Here is an 18836-nt window from a genome sequence, read left to right as displayed (position 1 = left end):
AGCAGCAGTAACAAATGGAGGTGTAGAATTGTTTCTTTTCTCTAACATTCTGCAGTTGATCACTCCAGGCTGGACAGACAGCTCTGCTTCACACCATCTTTCAGGTAACCAAGTTCTATTCATTTTATCGATCTACCACCACTATGGTGTTTTCCTACTTTTGATGGTCAACATGAAGTCATCACTCTGTTCTTGTCCCATCCTGTGGAAAGTGGGAAAAAGCAAGTGGAGGGCCAGCAATATCAACTTTTAAGTGTAGAAAGCAGAATTTGTACATATCATGTCTGCTTATATCATAATGGCCAAAACCTAGTCGTGGCCACACCTAATTCCAAGCGAATATGAGAAACATGAGATCTAGTGGGGCAGTCAAAACTTGGACAGGGATGAGGATTCTATTAAAGGAAGAATGAGAGTATGGATGCTGGAGCATACAAGCAGCCTTGTCATTAGTCAACCCTGCTCTGGGAGTCAAGTACTCATGAGAACCCCTTTTCCACCAAATTTAACCCAACTCAAAGTCCCACCCAAATTCTGAATCGAGCAAAATGTTCAGGATCTCTAGATGACTCTAAGGTAGGAAGAAGGAAAGACTGGATATTTGGGAGGACAGTAACTGCCTATGTTTCAAATGTAAATTTGACATCCTCCCTCTACCCTTCACACACATAAGTAGATAGATATATTTTTTCTGTTTGGCTTTGGCATAACAAGGTATAGTCACAACTTTAAGCATGCCAAACTTGGAACTCCACTGTAGTAAAATGAATCAGGAATAATGCAATTTGCGTCAGCTATACGATGACCTCATGTAGACCAAATATAATTTTACAAGAGAGTGCAAACGAGGATTAAAGACCTAAGAATGATGATAATGCTTGAAGGGAAAAAAATATTTGTTCATCTGTGTAAAATTGATTTAAGATGTAACATCAACATATATATATCTCTGGTTGGCAGTTCCTATGATAAAGGATTATAAGGGAAAACAGATTAGCCAACAGCTTCACATTTTAAAAATTATAAACTGGACTTGATACTAAATGCAGAGTTTAATAATTAAGAAGGTTTAAATCTGTGCTGATCTAAAGGAAACCTTTAACGAAATTTTATTGTACGTATGTTGGACAAAATGGAAACATTTTACTGGGTTAACCTACACAGTTTGCTTTAACCTAACTAGGTATTATCATTAGTTATATATATTTTAATCTCAAAGCATCAAATTTTTAATCTTAATTTTCTCTGAGACTAATAGGATTAAACTTTTGAATAAAAATATTAACATACTTAAGTGGCTTAAATGTCAGCTTTCCACACATAATTGAAATATTTGAATTTTGCTTTTTTTTTTATTACCCCAGCAAATGTTACACTATATAAAATGATTGGGAAAATACAAATAGATTCATTAAAAACACAAGCTGATTATTCAGATCTACTACATTCAAAAGTATGCAAAACAATTCAGTTATATTGCAAAGCTGTAATTCCTTTTCCTAACGAAACATTATTTTATAAAACTGTAGTGTTGTATTGATTGCATTTTAATACAAAATACTTTATATACACAATACAATATAAAAGTAAACTGTGGTACAGAGCCTTCCTCAAAAGGATATATTAAGGCGCTTTACAAATATACTAATATGTTGACCCAAATTACTTTTTGTTTTAGATTAAAACAAACAGGCTAAATGTTTCACTTTAAATACTAAAGGGATTTTTATTTTTGTTTATTAAAGAAAAATTTCTAAAGTACCTTAGGTAACAGCAGCAGCAATATCTAAAAAACCTCCCACTGTATTCTCTAATTTCTAACATATTAAGTCAGAATAAAACATTTCCACTCACAGTTTTGCACTTTGCAACAGCAGAAGGTAATCACTTTTTAAAAAAGTCAATCTCAAAGTGACTTCTTAGTCATACATACATTCTATAGTTTCTATTACAAATAAGGTAGAAAAGATACAGCAATAGGGCCTGCCTTAGGATGTCATTGGACAATACATAACAGTATCTACAATTACATAATTACAGAACATGTTTTATAAATACTAGTGATATGCATAAAAAAAGGTAAGTATAAGAAAGACAGTAAGTTTTTAGTGGAAAAATTATTTTAAAAAGAAAACATTTATAACTCCATTTCACTCCATTTCAATTGAAAGCATATAGACTTTTGATGATGTTCACTCCATTTCAATTGAAAGCATATAGACTTTTGATGATGTTCTTTTTGGTCAGGAAGCACCAGATTCTATACTGGAAGAACTGAATGTAATTGGGGAATAAGACAGCTAATAAGGGTAGCCAAACTTTTAAAACTGCAGATACTAAAGACTTGTACATAGCTCCAGATACACATAAAAAGCTTACGCTGTCAGAGGAAATTTCAAAATACAAAATTTTTAGTGTCTGTTACATTTGAAAAATAAGGGCAGCACAGATTATGTGTGTGTGGGGGGGGTGGGGGCGGGCAGCACCTTAGTTTTCCTACAACGTAAATGTAACAAAGTTGTTTTTGTACTATATTGCACCGTAAGTCCAGAAGTAAAACAACTGTATGGAAATTTAAGCAAATCTAACTGAGAAAGCTGAAGAGCAAGATAGCTTAAAAATTTGAATGCTGAGATAAAAATTCTTGACCTAATTTGTTTTGCATAGAATTTTTTAGGACTAATCATATGTGCCATGAAGTGAAGACTGCTATCTCATTGTACATTTTCTTAAAATTCTCTGAAGTCCTTCAGAAATATTTACCAGGTCTGTAATAAGCCAAACATATATTTCACTGCCTTCAAAAGGGTGTGTTTAAAATGTCTTACTGCTGCACCAGCGAGAGAGGCATTCATGGGAGGATACCTTATCACACGGTACAGACCTTTTCCATCACAAATTACCAGTGTTTATGCAAGATGTGCTAATTTGAGTGCTAATCGGTAAATTTAATGCAAGGTTCTTAATTTTATATGTTAGTGTTCTTACAGGACAGAGGTTCTTAATCAACAGTTTATGATAGCTTTCAACATGTCCAGAATCCCTAAAACTGCAAACATTTTATGTGTATGTGCTGGTATCCATCTTTCTGGGAAGAGAGTCCACAGCTTTCATCAGATTCTCAAAAAAACTAAAGACTCCCAAAGATCCTACTTATATTACACAGTGGGTCATGCAATGGCTTACAAGCTGAATTCTGAGAGGGCCACCACAGAAAGGTGGGAAGTTTGGGCTAATAAATAAATCTTCTTTGACATCCTTAATTCAGCTGGAACAGCTGTGACTTAATTTTACTTACACATGTGATTTCCATTAGCTTTCCTATGAAGCTAAAATACTGAAAATCACTAAAATTATGCCTCTTATCCACATATATTGTTTTGATAAAACAATTCCCAATCAGTGGAGCTTAAGAAAAAGAAAGTACAGGTTTTACTAATGTAAGAATTGAGCCCTTTCCCCTTCCTAAAAGATAAGGTAAATGTATTTTGGTATGAAACCAGAAGTCTTCCTTGAAATCTAAGCATATACAAGAGGAACAATGGAAAACATATTATTTAACCTTAAATAAGTTAGAATTTGAATTTTCTACTAAGACCACTATATAACTTTCTCTAGTTAAAATGGCCACCTTGTTAAATAATTTTTCATCAATTAATCTGTCAATAGGTAAAATATTGCCAAATAGCCAGATTTTCCTTTGCCAATAAACAGTCTGTGTATGCAGCATTGTTCTGAAAGAGGAAATATAACATTACTGATGACACAAACTCTCACTATATAGAAAAAGTACTTTCCTAGTGAGTACCCACAAACAATTTCTAATCATAGTTTCATATGAAACTGAAAACAATCTCTCTGCTAAGGATGGCAGAAATCAAGTTTTAAATTTTGAAGTAATAATATGAAAAATCTTAGCTTTTAGAATAAGAAATTTAGATTTATGGCAGTTTTGTTCTCCTTTAAAACTCGAAGCAGCATTAAAAATACCAATATAGAAAGAAAAATGGTAGTGCTTTGCTTAGTTTAATGCCAATAATTCTTGAGAAACAAATGCTAAAAGGTTAAATATTCGACAGAGAAAAAAAAAGATAAACATTTTTTTTTCCTTCTAATGAACATACTGTTTCAACCCTGTATTTCTGAGTTCCAAGACATGAATTTATACAGATTATCATTAGCCTAGGAACACTCACCACCATCATGGCTTAATTTCTATAGCTTATTTTGTACCAAAACGAGGTTATGGGGGTAAAAAAAGCTTTGTAAATGTAGGGAATATTTCTTATTTGGTTAAAGCAAGATAAAACTAAAACTGTCTTTCAAAAAAATTCCAAAAACTCTTGTCTTTTAAAATTATATAGCATATGTACAAATAGATACCAGACTTCTCCTTTTAAACAAAGCACTATTTTTTAAGTACTTTAAGTACCAAGAACTGGTATATTCAGTTCATAATTTACTTTATAACAATTTTTTTCTAAATTATTGATTAAAAAGGCTGGAATAAATTAAGATTTTAGAAGACTTTCCCATAATTTAGGAATATAAAATATTGTATACAGAGCACACACAGCTCTGTCACATTTGCATAATTTTACTCTCAGAGCCTCAAAACCCCTGCGCATTTAAGGCTTTTTTTTGCAAATCCTTATCGACAATTATTTCCTAGTTAAACATACACTAGATCACGATTTTTGATCTCTGAGCCTGTGTGCTGATCATCTTCATCTGACTGTTGCTCCAAGCCTTGTGAATTAATATATTCATATTCAATGGGCTTTGGATAATTATATGGGTAGCCATTGTCATCAAAAAACCTCCGAAAGGTAAATTCATAGAAAGCATGTTCGGGGTGCTTTCCATTTTTATACCATCCATTCAGAGTGTCATTTACATTTTCTTCCTCATTATCATCACTCCATAACTTATCAGGATCAACGGGATCAAAATTTGATGTATCTGTTGGGTGTGTGATTTTAGGAATGTAAGAAGCAGACTGTTGTCTCAGGTCACTGGAGAAATCAATTGTTTTAAAAAATGGATGAGCTTTTATTTCATCAGCGCCATTCTTGCCTAAGCGATCTTCTGGTCCTCGGCAAAGTTTAATAATAAGATCAGAGGCTTCAGGACTCAGTTTAGCTTGCGGTGGAATGTGAAGAGATGTTTGCCAGTTGATAACCTTTAAATTTAAAGAAGGTTTTTAAAAATTAGGAGAGAAGAAATAAATAAGAACAAAAAAAGTCTTACAAGACTGTTTGTGTTTTTTAAAAATAAATTGTATGGTATTTCACCTTTCTTATCTTTAATAATGAATCACTGGTGGGAAATAACATTCCTTCCCATTCCCTCCTCTCCAGGCAATTTATACTCCCATGAGAAGACTCACTGTAAATTTTAGCTCTCTGTTAAGCCCTTCTCCCTACAGCAGAAATGACTATTTCTATTGTGCCTCCCCTGTTCTATACATCTAATACTTTGTGATACCTATTTATGTCTGTGTCCTTCTACTTCAGTATAACTACAGACCATGTTTTGTCTTTGTATTTCCCAGTGATTAGCAAATTTCCTGGCACATAATTAATAGATGTTCAGTAAATATTTATTGTACTTTTGAATAAACTGGAATGAGGAAGGGAGGCAGGGAGAGAAGGAAGAGAAGGAAGAAGGTAAGGAAGGAAGGTCAGGAAGGAAGGAAGTAGACAGTCAATAAATATTTGTTAAATAAATGAATAAATGAACCCCATTCTTCCTTATTCATATAAGAACTTATTGGCTATTGTCGAGGGAAGAAAAATAAACCCCCTTTTCCAGTATTTGTTCATCTTAAAAGACTTTCCCAGGTTGGAAAAAGGAGATGCCTCAACTAATCAAGTATGTCTTAGAATTCTTTATGGAAAAAAAAATTATGCTACAGTGGTAGTTATTTATGCTTGGTTCCATCATCTATTTCAAATAGGAAAAATTAAAATATACAATCAGCTGGACAAGTTCTTCATTTTAAAGTTACATTCAGGATTTTTTTAGTTTAAGATAAAAATAAAATAATAAGAGACTAGGCATAGCAAAAAAAAGACTTAATTCAAAGATGAGTCAATAGAAATTAATGTAAACCTAGCACAAGATAGAAAAAAATGGAATAAAAAAAGAATAAAACATAAGAGACATGTATGACAATATCAAATGTCTACCTTATGTATGTATACTAATCTGAATCCTAGAAGAAGAGAAAGAAGCAGGCAGAAAAAATCTTTTAGGAGTAATGGCAGGGAATTTTCCAAAATTGATGAAGGTCATCAACCTATAATTCAAGAAGCTTTGTTAACCTTCATCAAGATAAATAAAAAGAAAAGTACACACAGGAACATGATGGTAAAAATGCAGAAAACCAAAGTTAAAGAGAAAATATCCTAAAGCAGCCAGAGGGAGGTGCTCCAGTTCTGAGTAATAGATAGACTCCAATCTATCCTTCCTACTCACAGTGCAGCCTGGACAAAACGCATGGAGCAGCTCCTTGAGGACCTTGAAAAGAAAACAGTAATAGGCATATTGGGGAAGAAGGTAAGAAGAGTTTGAAGCACCAATGAAAATAGTGGTGAGTTTACCATTTTTTCCTTCTAGAATCCCCTGGCCTAGACTCAAGGTAGCCCTAACCTGAAGGAGTATAATACAGAGTGAGCTCTAGGAAAAGTCCATCTAGTTCAGGCTCAGAGAGTGAGAAAGTGGTTTCCTGGTCGCAACAGAAGTGAAATAAGGGCCACCTAAAACAGAGAGAGGGGACCCTTCTTCTCCAATTGGAAATTAAATCATACAGCATGTGGTTTCAAGAGGATAGACTGAATCCTGTTACCTTTTTCTCTATCATCTCACCACCCTGTCCTGGATGCAGACAGTCATGAGATGTGTGTATGGCAGAGCAGGGTAAATAAAGCCTTACTTTCTGGTCAAGGAACTGAAAAGGGAAGCCTGAGGAAACTGGAAAGTACCAGGGACATGGCGGAGAAGGAAGAGACTGGGAAACTGACCCCATAAAGTTACTGTCAAACTGTTGGGCTCACCTTTCAACTGTACCCATATGGCTTTAATCCTAAAGAGCATATCAAAGACTTTGAGAACTGAGCTAAGGAAAATACATAGCCCAGGGAGAGAGAGATGCCTAGCAATGTAAAAGGCTTTGACAATAAAACCGACATTGAAATCACAAGCCACAGAAAGCTGGTTGGAACCTGTGGCCTGAATCTAACCAGGATTAATGCCTGCCAAAACAATATCAACATTCAAAACAAGATTTAAACAAGACCCAGAGTCTCACAACATAATATTCAAAATGTCCGGGATATAATCCAAAGTTACTTGGCTTACAAAGAAACACAAAAACTTGAACCCACATAGGAAAAGAAAATCAAGAAACATAAGTGTTGAGAGGACATAGATGCCAGAATGATCTGACAGAGACCTTAAAGTAGCCATTATAAAAATGCTCCAAATAAAGATGGATACTTTTGAAGGCAGAAAGTCTCAGCAAAGAAATTAAAGATATGAACAGGTACCAAATGTAAATTTTAGAACTGAAAAATACTATAACCAAAATAACTCAATAGATGGGCTCAACAGCAGAATGGAGATGTCAAAGGAAGAATTAGTGAACTTAAAGATATACACTGACAGAAATTAGGCAAACTAAACAAAAGAGAGAAAAAAGGAGGTTAAAAATATGAGAATCTCATCCAAGACAAGAAAAAGCCAAAGTAGTTCATCACCACCAAACCAATATTACAAGAAATGTTAAGAGGACTCCTGTAAGAAGAAGAAAAAAGGATTAAAAGTATGAATAATAAAATGGCAATAACTATATATCTAGCAGTAATTATCTTAAATGTAAATGGGTTAAATGCTCCAATCAAAAGACAAAGCATGGCTAAAAGGCTTAGAAAACAAGACCTCTACATATGCTGCCTATAAGAGACTCACTTCGAATTGACAGACTGAAAGTAAAGGGATGGAAAAGGATATTTCATGAAAATAAAAACCAAAAAAAAAAAAAAAAAGTTGGGGTAGCAAACTTATACCAGACAGACTAGAATTTAAAACAAAGACTATAGCAAGAGACAAGGAAGGACCCAGCAATCCCACTTCTGGGTATTTATCCAAAGAAACCCAAAACACTAATTCAGAAAGACATATGCATCCATATGTTCATTGCGACATTAATAACAATAGCCAAGAAATGGAAGCAACTACGTGTCCATCAATAGATGAACGGATAAAGAAGTGTATATACAAGAGAAAATTACTCAGCCATAAAAAAGAATGAAATCTTTCCACTTACAAAAACATGAATGGACCTAGAGGGGATTATGCTAAGTGAATAAGTCACACAGAAAGACAAATACCATATAATTTTACTTATATGTGGAATTTAAAAAACAAACAAAATAGAAACTCAGATACAGAGAACACTTTGATGGTTTCCAGATGGGAGGGGGGTTGGAAGGATGGGTAAAAAAGGGGAAGGGATTAAGAAATACAGATTGGTAGTTACAAAATAGTTATGGGGATGTAAAGTACAGCATAGGGAATAGAGTCAATAACATTGTAATAACTACGTATGGTATCAGATGGGTACTGGATTTATTGGGGTGATCACTAAGTTATATAAATATCTAATCACTATGTTGTACACCTGAAACTCATATATTGTTATATCAATTGTAACAAAAATATTTTTAAAAAACCTAAAAGAAACATGAGAACCTCGGTAATCTGTGGGGCTATAAAAGGTCTAACATTGGCATCATTTAAGTTCCAAAAGGAAAAAGTGTGTGATGTAGAAAAAATACATGAAGAAATAATGGTTGAAAATTCCTCAACTCTGACAAAAGATAAACCTATAAATTCAAGAAGTGAACACCAAACAAGATAAGTGATATGAGAAATGTAAAGAAATCTAAGATGGCTACCCCGTCCCGGAGGAATTTTTCCAGCCTCTCCTTCGAACACTTCCTTTCTCGCATGCGCACGCGAAACAAAAGACCGCCAAGTATGCGGAAGTAATCAGTGTATAAATCTACCTGCCTGCCTTTGTTCAGACTCTGGAGAGGGACTCCTCTGAGCCTGCTGGTGTAAGTAAACCTCCTTTGATTCTTAGTTCGCTGAGTGCCACTTGGTTCTTCCGGGTTCACAGGCCAAAATCCGCAACATTTTGGTTCCCTGACCGGGAAACCCAACTGAACTGACCCTTTGAAGCCACTGGTTTGGGCACAACGCCGAGACACTGGTCAGCCGAGGCAACTGAGGAACTAGAAGGTGCGGTCTTGGGCCCGGCTGCACTCGGCCAGCCCTGCTCCATTGTTTCCCCCGGAAACTGAGTGGTGAAAACAAGGAAATTCGGCAGATCCACATCGGACACGGTAAGGCCGCGCCGCCCACGGTAGACAGGCCTACCTTAAGGGTGGAAGGGGAGACTGATCACGTCCCAGGGGCAAGCGCCCCTCAGGCAGGGACCACCAGGGAGGGAATGTTTTAACCTCTGAGAGCATGTGTGTCTTTGTGGATCTCAGAGACCTGTCTCTGAGTTTCCAGACTGTGGCCCCACGGTGAAAAATTACGGGGTCTGAAAGGGCCCCAACCTGCGGTTCTGTAGCGATGTCATAAGGCATAATGGTGATTCGTCCCTCTGGGGAACGACCAGGCCCAGGGTTTATACGGATACACCTTAGCCAAGACGCGTGGAAAATCTCGAGAGAGACATGGCCATGTGGGCATCTGAGTGGTCTCTAAAAAGGGACACCCCCACCCTTTGTTTTTACGGTACCAACACAGTGGGAAACATGGGGTCAGGTCAGAGTGAGACAACAGTCCTTGAGACTATGTTAAAGAATTTCAAGAAAGGTATTTACCTCAGAGGTGGTTATTACTGAACAGGTGAAAAGAGGCAAACTGAAGGAATAAAGAAAGTGAAAGAAGGTTTGCGGAAGTAGTAGAAGGTCTGTGAAGGGAAATCGAGAGGAAATTTTGTGAAGGGAAAGTGTAGAAGGTTTGTGAAGAAATTCTGAAAGGGAATTTTATGTAATAAAGTGAAACAAGGTTGGAAATTTAAACGCCGAGAGCAAGCTGATGCAAAAAAAACCCCAAAAAACTAGAATTGTTTTTAACGCTCTTTAGACTATTGGTGTGATGCAAATGTTTTGAAAAGGTCCTCTGGGAAGAAAACTAGGATTCTGTATTTATTCAAAATAATTTTAGTGTTTTGCGCTGCTTTAACTAGGTTTCTAGGACTTTAGAGAATATATTAACACTGGCCTCTGTGCCTACTTCTCAAAGGAAGCTCCCTGAAAATATGGGGGGAGTTCCACTAAGCCAACTGTCTTAGATTGTATGTTGGAAAATTTTAAGGAGGGTTTCTCTGAGGAGTATAGGGTCATGCTGACCTTAGAAAAACTTCGTATTCTTTGTGAGCTTGAATGGCCTGCTTTAGGGGTAGGTTGGCCTTCAGAAGAGACCTTAGACCTCCCCACAGTGAGAGCAGTGTATCGGGTAGTGACAGGGACCCCAGGATATCTAGACCAAGTTCCGTATATAGACACATGGCTGCAGACTGCTACTATAGTGCTCCCTTGGGTCCAGTTTGGCACAAATAGCCAGGGACAGAATAGGGCATTTGTGGCCCGCCTGGCTAAGCGAAAGGACAAGGAGGTTCCAACAAAATTAATTCACCCAGGGGCCCTAGGGAAGATTCTATCTAATGACCACTGTACATCCCAGTAGCTCTCTCAGTCCCCACGAGGCCAATTTAGTATCAATTGCCAGACAGACCTCTACATCAGTGCCTTTGCTGCCCCCTACTGCCCCAGAGCCCTGGCCCAACACCATGCCTACCATCTCGTTCAAGTTCGACTTGATAATAGAAAAGCCCGAAGAACAGTGGTGGAGTACCCAGAAACAAGATGGCCAGGTTAGAATGATTCCTGACCCTTTTGTTAGAAAGCTCGTGTAGTGTTTTCCACTACAGGGAAAACATCGTGAAAAGTCTAAATTAGAGGTAAAGGCTGGGGCTAGGAAGTCAACAAGTGTGTCGAAAACAGCAGAGCTACACCAGGAGGTAACTGACAAACAGGGAAAGCAGAAGGTGTCCCTGTTGGCAACTGCATTAGGGAACCCAGGTTTAGTGCAACAGACGGCTGCTCCCACATGGCAGAAAGAAACCCAAAGGAAATTACACCGTAACCAATGTGCCTTCTGTAGAGACATCGGCCGTTGGAAGAACAAGTGCCCTCATCGCAGGGAAACTGTCAGTCCAAAAAGGCCAGAGAATTTAAGACATCATCAACCTGAGCCAGTTGTCAAAGAAGACTGGGCCAAAGGATAATCAGACTAGGAATAGTTGCAGCATAAGTAGGAGGGCCAATCAATGATTTGTATAGTGGACACTCAACACCGTAGCCATGATCAAACATCAAAAAGGAGTCAGTAAGATTTGCAGGGCAGCTGAATTCTGTCAGTTCTGAGTGCTAAGTTTAAATGTAAAGGTTCCCCATACCGTAATTCCATTAATGAATAATCGAGAACATAAGCAGCTGACCAATGCCAGAGTAACTTATTATCAGGGACTGCTGTGCAAAAACCATGAGTCCGTCTCAAAACTGTAACTACATTAAACCCTGCAGACTGCCTTGGTGCCAGAGGTCTTTAAGGTGTCCAGTAACTGGGACTGGGCAGAGAAGGAAGCAAAGTACAAAAGAGCGCCAATTTTAGCTGCCATAATACAGGGACCATCTTGAGGTGACCTTAGGCAGTAAAAACCTTGCAGGCCTGGAGGGCCTCGATTGTGGTTGGCCACAAGTGGCATTGCTGGGACTGAGACATAATCAATGTGCAAACTGCAAAAGAAAGGGCACTGAAAGGGCAAGTGTCCACCCAGTCCTGGGAAGCCGGGGAGTGGTGGACCTCATAAGCGCTTGCCCTACATAGCAAGTCTCTCACGAAGGGGTTGCTCTCTTCTCCAACAACGGAGGCCCAAGCACTTGCAAGCTCCAGTCCTAGAAAAATCTGCCAGGATCACAACAGTAGAACCTCAGATCCCCTTTGACTTGGCAAAAAGAAAAAACTGAATTTTTACTAGATACTAGAGCTGCCTACTCTGTCCTGACCCTTCCCATAGGTCTCTCTCTCCAATGCTAACTGTACAATGACAGGAATAAACAGTCAGTCTAACGTAAATTTCCTTTCCCATTGTGAGACCAGGATTAGCAATGAAGTTCTCTGCCACACATTAGGACCAGGGTCCTGTGCAGAAAGTGCCTTGTCTGAGAAACTAGGACACAGCCTAAAAGGCGATCAGTCCCCTTGCCCACCACATAATGCACGTTTGTAGGGAACCTAAGGCTAAACTATTCGCAGACAACCCACCTCTATGTCAGGGTTTCCTACTAGCTGGCCAACTACCTCCCAGCAATCTGTTAAAAGCCAGCCTTTGAGGCAAACAGAAAGGGCCCCACCCAAATCTTAGGAAGGATAAGGCCTATGCTTTCTTTAAAGTGTCTACTATAATACCAGCAAAAAATGTGTAACATTTACTAAGTGTGCTAACTAATGTTTTAACATCTCAGATAATATGACATTGAACTACAGCTCCACTACTTCTGTAAGTTATGCAAATTACTCACTAGATAGTTTCTTATTAATGAAAGAACTATTTATTATGTTAAAACCAAAGCCAAGGGAAGAATTTTCTTACAGCAACAAAGCAATCAACTTCATCTGAAGCTAGTCTCAGATACGAGACCTATCAAAAGAGGGAGGAAATGAAATGGGACATCTCTTGCAGAGTTAATCTGTTTAGTAAAGGTAGTTAAGTTTTCTTCTCTCCTTTCTTTATAGGAAAAAAGCCCTCTCCCTCAAATCCTGATAATTGCCCAAAACTGGTAACTCAGATCCTCTGGCTATTGATAAGGGTCATCAGCCCATGGTTAAGCAGAAATGGTGTTCTGACAGGCAGGGCCCTTGAAGTCTGAGTGGGAGGGGGCTTTAGGCCAAAGGTCTTTTTACTCTTTAAGAAATATATTAACCAAGTCTGTTTTCCTTTACTTGCTTAAAGAAAGGGAAAGATCTCCATGAAATGCCAGTAGGCAGGGACTATGACCCTTCTCAGCAAGAAGCAGATACGGAAGAAGAGACCTCCTGTCCCTCAACATCCATACTAATAATAAGGGGGTTCATGGCTCTTAGAAAAGAGTTAGGCAGAAAAATTAGTTAAAGGGTTTCTAGGTCTGCCTGCAAAGACACTGAGGTCATCCTATCTCAGAAGGTATTTGCTGTTATCCATCATGCACCGTAAGGCCTTTAGGCTTCTCTCCTTACAAAATCCTTTTCAGGAGACTCTCCCACCCCAGCGCAAAACTGGGGGAAGGGTGTATCTGCAACTATGTTAGCAGAAATTTAGGAAAAATATAGATTTAAGGGTATTCAGTCAGTAGAGAAAGAAATTTAGTAAGTTCTGTGTTTGAATCTGGCTGGCAGAATTAACTTTTTGAAAAAGGTTTATACACAGGTATTTGTAATAAATTTGAAGTCATAGTCAGAAGACTCGGATCATAATTGGCTATATGATTTAAATAATCAGTTTGAATCTTTTTCCTTGTCTAGAGACTAAGGCTGCACCTCAGCAAGAAACCCAAGACTCCACTCTGACTAAGGCAGAAAGATAAATCAAACTTTAGAAAGTGCCTCCATACTTCTAGGGAATTAGGTCCACCCCTTTTAGTCAGGAGAAGAAATATAGGTTAAGGATTAGAAAAAGGAGCCATTCCAGCCAAACTAAACAGGCTCTCACATTGTTATATTAGCAACTCTCACTGCCATTAAAGTTACAGGTTTTACTCCGTGAATCCACCACACCTGGGTAAAGAAAACAGTGTCTCCAGAGAACCAAAAAACTTAGACTGCAGAACGTTTTCTTGATCAGCTGCTCTGGATCGCGTTCTGGAGGCAGCAGAAAATCCACCTGAGATCCGTCGGCCCTGTAGGCCTTTAGGCTTCTCCCCTTACAAAATCCTTTTCATAAGGATTCCCCACAGCGCAAAAGGGGAGAGGGGTGTAACTGCAACTACTTTAGCAGAAATTTAGGAAAAATAGAGAGTTAAGGGTCGGCAGAAGCTTGAGGAATTTCATCGTGGGACTCCTTATAATTGGAGTTTAGGGAGGAAATTGGTGCAAAGAACTGTAAATATCCATGTTACCAGTAAGTTCTGTGTTAGGATCTGGCTGGTAGAATTAACCTTTCGAAAAAGGTATTTGTAATAAATTTGAAGTCATAGTTGGAAGACTCAGATTATAATTGGCTTATTTTCCTAACTATTGTAATATAATTCTCATTTAAAAGATAAACTTTAGAAAGAGCCCTGATGCTTCTAGGGAATTAGTTCCACCCCTTTAATCAGGAAAAGAAATATAGGTTAAGGATTAGGAAAAAAAAAAATCCATTCCAGCCAAACTAAACAGGTTTGTGGACATGGCAGGATTTACCACTTGCTGGACGTGGCCGGTGGCCCCTGAACATGGGACCTGAGTACAGGAAAACATGTAAATGAGGTAAGGTGAGCAGACTCCCTTGGGAAAAGTGTACACAAAAGAGTAGTAGGGAGAAGATACAGATCACAACCTGGTAGAATTCAAGAAAGCACACGTGTTAAATAAATTTAAGGAATAGACTGTCATAACCAGGAGGACAACAAGGGTCAAAGGACTGCAATGTTCTTCTACAGAGCTTAAAGCTATACTTACGGCTAGAGCGTCTCCAGAGAACTGGGAAACTTAGACTGCAGAATGTTTTCTTGATCAGCCTCTCCAGATCACATTCCAGAGGCAAGGGAAAATCCATCTGAGATCGTCGGCTCTGCTCTGGCCATCCCTGGAAGCTGGTCAGTCTATGCACGGCAGAAGCTTGAGGAATTTCATCATGGGACTCCTTATAATTAGACTTTAGGGAGGAAATTGGTGCAAAGAAGTGTGAATATGTATCCATGTTTCCACCTGGGAAAAGACTGGGAAGCTACTGAATTGATTCCCACCCAGGCAAGGCCCGAAATTGGGTGAACCTACATAGACTTTACTAGATTTGTAGAAACAAGACATACAATTCCCTTGTGCTTTTCAGATATATTTTCCAGAGCTGCGCTGGACGTGGCAGGATTTACCACTTGTTGGACGCGGCAAGTGGCCCCTGAACAGGTACCTGAGTATGGGAAAACGTGTAAATGAGGTAAGGTGAGTAGACTCCCTTGGGAAAAGTGTACGCAAAAGAGTAGGAGGGAGAAAATACAGATCACAGCTGGTAGAATTCAAGAAAGCACGTGTGTTAAATAAGTTTAAGGAATAGACTGTCATAACCAGGAGTAAAACATAGGACAACAAGGGTCAAAGGACTGCAGTGTTTTTTTACAGAGCTTAAAGCTATACTTAGTGCTAGGGAATATGGTGTGCACACTCACCAGATTCAACGATCTTAAATCTCATATAGGAAACTTGTCTCTGGTTCCCAGAGGAAGGAGATGTAAATAGTTAAAGCTGGGAAAAGATTGGAATGCTACTGAACTGATTCCCGCCCAGGCAAGGTCCGAAACTGGGTGGCCCCACATAGACTTAACTAGATTTGCAGAAACAAGGCTTACAATCGCTTCCCCTCAATTAGGAAAGAAGCTGCATAATTAGCATGATAAAGCCTTCCTCCTACTTCTGAGAACAGGGGAATTGCTTGGTCACCGGGTCCCAAAAGCCCTTGCCGACGTGGAGGCGCGCACCTGTAGTCCCAGCTACTCAGGAGGCTGAGACAGGAGGATCGCTTGAACCCAGGAGTTCTGGGCTGTCGTGTGCTGTGCCGATCGGGTGTTCACATTAAGTTCGGCATCAATATGGTGACCTCCTGGGAGCAGGAGACCACCAGGTTGCCTAAGGAGGGGTGAACCGGCCCAGGTTGGAAAATGGAGCAGGTCAAAACTCCTGTGCTAATCAGTAGTAGTAGGATCATGCCTATGAATAGTTACTGCACTCCTGACGTGGGCAAAATCCCATCTCTATTACAGCAGGTAAAAAGGGAACTCCAAATAGGGGACTGGAAGGATAATGAATGGCCCCCAGAACACATAATCCAATACTATAGGTCTGCCACTTGGGCAGAAGAGATCTTTGGGATTCCTTACCTCCATTTACATGTTAAATCAAATTATCCGACCGCAGGCAGTTACTAATAAAAGTAGGAGAGTCCTGACCCTCCTGGCACATCAAGAAACTCAGATGAGAAATGCCATCTACCATAACAGGTTGGCACTAGATTATCTATTAGCAGCAGAAAGTGGTGTATTTGGGGAATTCAATCTCACCAACTGTTGTGTGCAAAGAGATGACCAGGGCCGGGCAGATGACAGGACCGGCACACGTGCCTCTACAAACATGGCATGGATAGGACCCCAAAAACGTCTTCAGAGGTTGATTCTTCACTTTTGGAGGCTTTAAGCCTTAATTAGAGTAGCAGTACTCCTCCTTAGTACCTGCCTACTTCTGCCTTGCCTGTTGCCTCTTGTTTGGACAATTACCTCCCTTATAGAAGCTACAGTGGAGAGAAAGACTACAGCAAAGATCTTTATGCAATCGAATTACTGGTCCCTGGTCCAGGGAGACCAAGAGGGAGATCAGGAAGGTAATCAAAAAGGTGATGTCCTTTAAAGAATTTAGACGAGCATCAAAAGGGGGGAATGATATGGGAAATGTAAAGAAATCTAAGATGGCTACCCTGTCCCGGAGGAATTTTTCCAACCTCCTCTCCCTGGAACACTTCCTTTCCCGTGCGTGGGAAACAAAAGATGTCCAAGTATGCGGAAGTAATCAATATATAATTCTACCTGCCTTTATTCAGGGCTCAGACTCTGGAGAGTGACTCCTCTGAGCCCGCTGGTGTAAATAAACCACCTTTGATTCTTAGTTCACTGAGTGCCGCTTGGTTCTTCCAGGTACACAGGCCAAAATCTGCAACATAAGCCCTAAGAAATCCATGCCCAGACACCTCATAATTACAACACTGAAAGCTAAAGACAAAGAAAATTTCTTGAAAGCAGCCAGTGAAAAATGATGAATTAAGGGAACAATGATTTGAATAACTATAGATTTCTCATCGGAAACTATGGAGGACAAAAGGAAGTGGACAACGTTTTAAACTGCTGCAAGAACTGAAACCCAGAATTCTATATCAAGTGATAACATCCTAAGGAAGGTGAAATAAGACATTCTCAGATGAAGGAAAACAAAGATAATCTGTTGTCAGCAAACCTCCTCTAAAAATGCTGCTAAAGAAGTTGTTGGAACAGAAGGGATATGATATAGAAGGAATCAAAATATCAGGAATGCAGGAAGAGCAAGGAAAATACTAAATATCCAGATAATATAAATGACTATTTTCCTTACCCTGAATTCTCTCAAATAAGTTGATGATTGAAAACAAAAACTGTAGTAACAATGTTGAATGAGGTTTTAAACGCATGCAGATGTAATGTATGATATAATTAAAAGTGAAGGGTAGAGCATAGAGAGTCTACATGGTGGTAAGGTTCTACATGGAACTACACTGAAGTGGGAAAATACCAATTATAAGTAGACAGTGAAAACTCAGTATGTACTTTGTAATCACCAGAACGACCTCTAACAAAACTACATAAAGAGGTAATAGTCAAAAACACAGCAGAGGGAGATGCCATGGAAAATGGTGAATAGAAAGATTCAGGGTCAGTCCCTCCACAAAAACAATAATTGGGAAAAACAAAACAAACTATCAGAATCAGCTATTTTGGAACTCTGGAAGCTGACTCGGGCGCTTAAAGCAGCCAGGGGCATGCTTCATGAAGGGAGAGGCTCCTAAGATTTGGGAAGAGAGCAGAGTTGTGAACCAACTACCACTTTCTATTCCTCAGCCCTTCTGTGGTAATGGAGAGGGCAGCCCACCTTCCTGGAGCAGCTGACTGGTACCTGGGTAGCCAGTAAAGAAAGACCTTGCTTTCCAAAAATTTGGGGTTGTGCATTTTGTTAGGTGTTGGTGATTCTCTGAGGAACCAGCCCAGATGCCTGCTTTTCCTTTGACCTCCTTAGGAATAGTTAAAGAGACAGACATGCTTTTCTTTTTTGATCCAGACATTTAGGGAAATCTCCATCAGGCCACTGGTTTGGGCTGTTTTTCTTAGTGTGGAGTTTTGAGAGTTCTTTATATACAAGTCTAGATAGAAGCCTTTTGTTGGAATGTGATCTGTAAATATTTTAACTCCCATGCTGTAGCTTGTCTTTTCATTGTCTTGACTGTGCCTTTGGCAGACTGAATGTTTTTAATTTTGATGAAGTCCAGTTTCTCAACCTTTTCTTTTATGGATAATGATTTTGGTGCCATTTCTAAGAACTCTTCACTTAACCTCAGGACATAAAGATTTTTTCTTTTATTTTCTTCTAGATGTATTATAGCTTTATGTTTTATCGCTAGATCTATGATCCATTTTGAGTTAATCTCTGTGTAAGACAGGAGGTTTATGTTGATTAGTATCTTTTGTATATGACTGACCAATTTTTCTAATACTATTTGTTGAAATAATTTACTTTCTCCATTTGGACCTCTGTCAAAGATCAAATGGCCATATTTGTGTGATTCTGTATCTCCATTCTCTATCCTATTCCATTGATTTATGTGTGTATCCTTTTGCCAGTATCATACTGCATTACTATAACTTCACAGTAAGTCTTAAAATCAAGTAGTTGATTCCTCTTAATTCTTTATTCCAGTTCCTTTGTCCACCCATGTAAATTTT

General features: G+C 38.9%; 1 protein-coding gene and 1 long non-coding RNA gene across 3 annotated transcripts in view; one reads left to right on the top strand and one right to left on the bottom strand.

Annotated features, from left to right (window-relative positions):
• The window catches only part of LOC112482563, a 17280-nt gene extending 4229 nt beyond the window's left edge, over positions 1-13051 (top strand). The window contains exons 2-4 of one of the 2 annotated variants that reach the window (XR_003047349.1): positions 56-104; positions 6483-6561; positions 9185-13051. This is a non-coding gene — a long non-coding RNA (uncharacterized LOC112482563). Of the gene's footprint in view, positions 1-55; positions 105-6482; positions 6596-9184 lie in introns of both variants that reach the window. The other variant, XR_003047348.1, reaches the window with a different exon arrangement.
• LATS1 (large tumor suppressor kinase 1) overlaps positions 1325-18836 on the bottom strand; it is a 46034-nt gene continuing 28522 nt past the window's right edge. Inside the window, exon 8 of the mRNA XM_006915329.3 lies at positions 1325-5182. Within this exon, the coding sequence (XP_006915391.1) occupies positions 4673-5182 (510 nt within the window). The 3' untranslated portion in view covers positions 1325-4672. The remainder of the gene's footprint in view (positions 5183-18836) is intronic.

Source organism: Pteropus alecto, unplaced genomic scaffold, assembly GCF_000325575.1.
Source record: "Pteropus alecto unplaced genomic scaffold, ASM32557v1 scaffold185, whole genome shotgun sequence".
Lineage (NCBI taxonomy): Eukaryota > Metazoa > Chordata > Mammalia > Chiroptera > Pteropodidae > Pteropus > Pteropus alecto.
The sequence above is the reverse complement of the archived record's forward strand: the minus strand, read 5'-3'. Positions and strand labels throughout refer to the sequence as shown.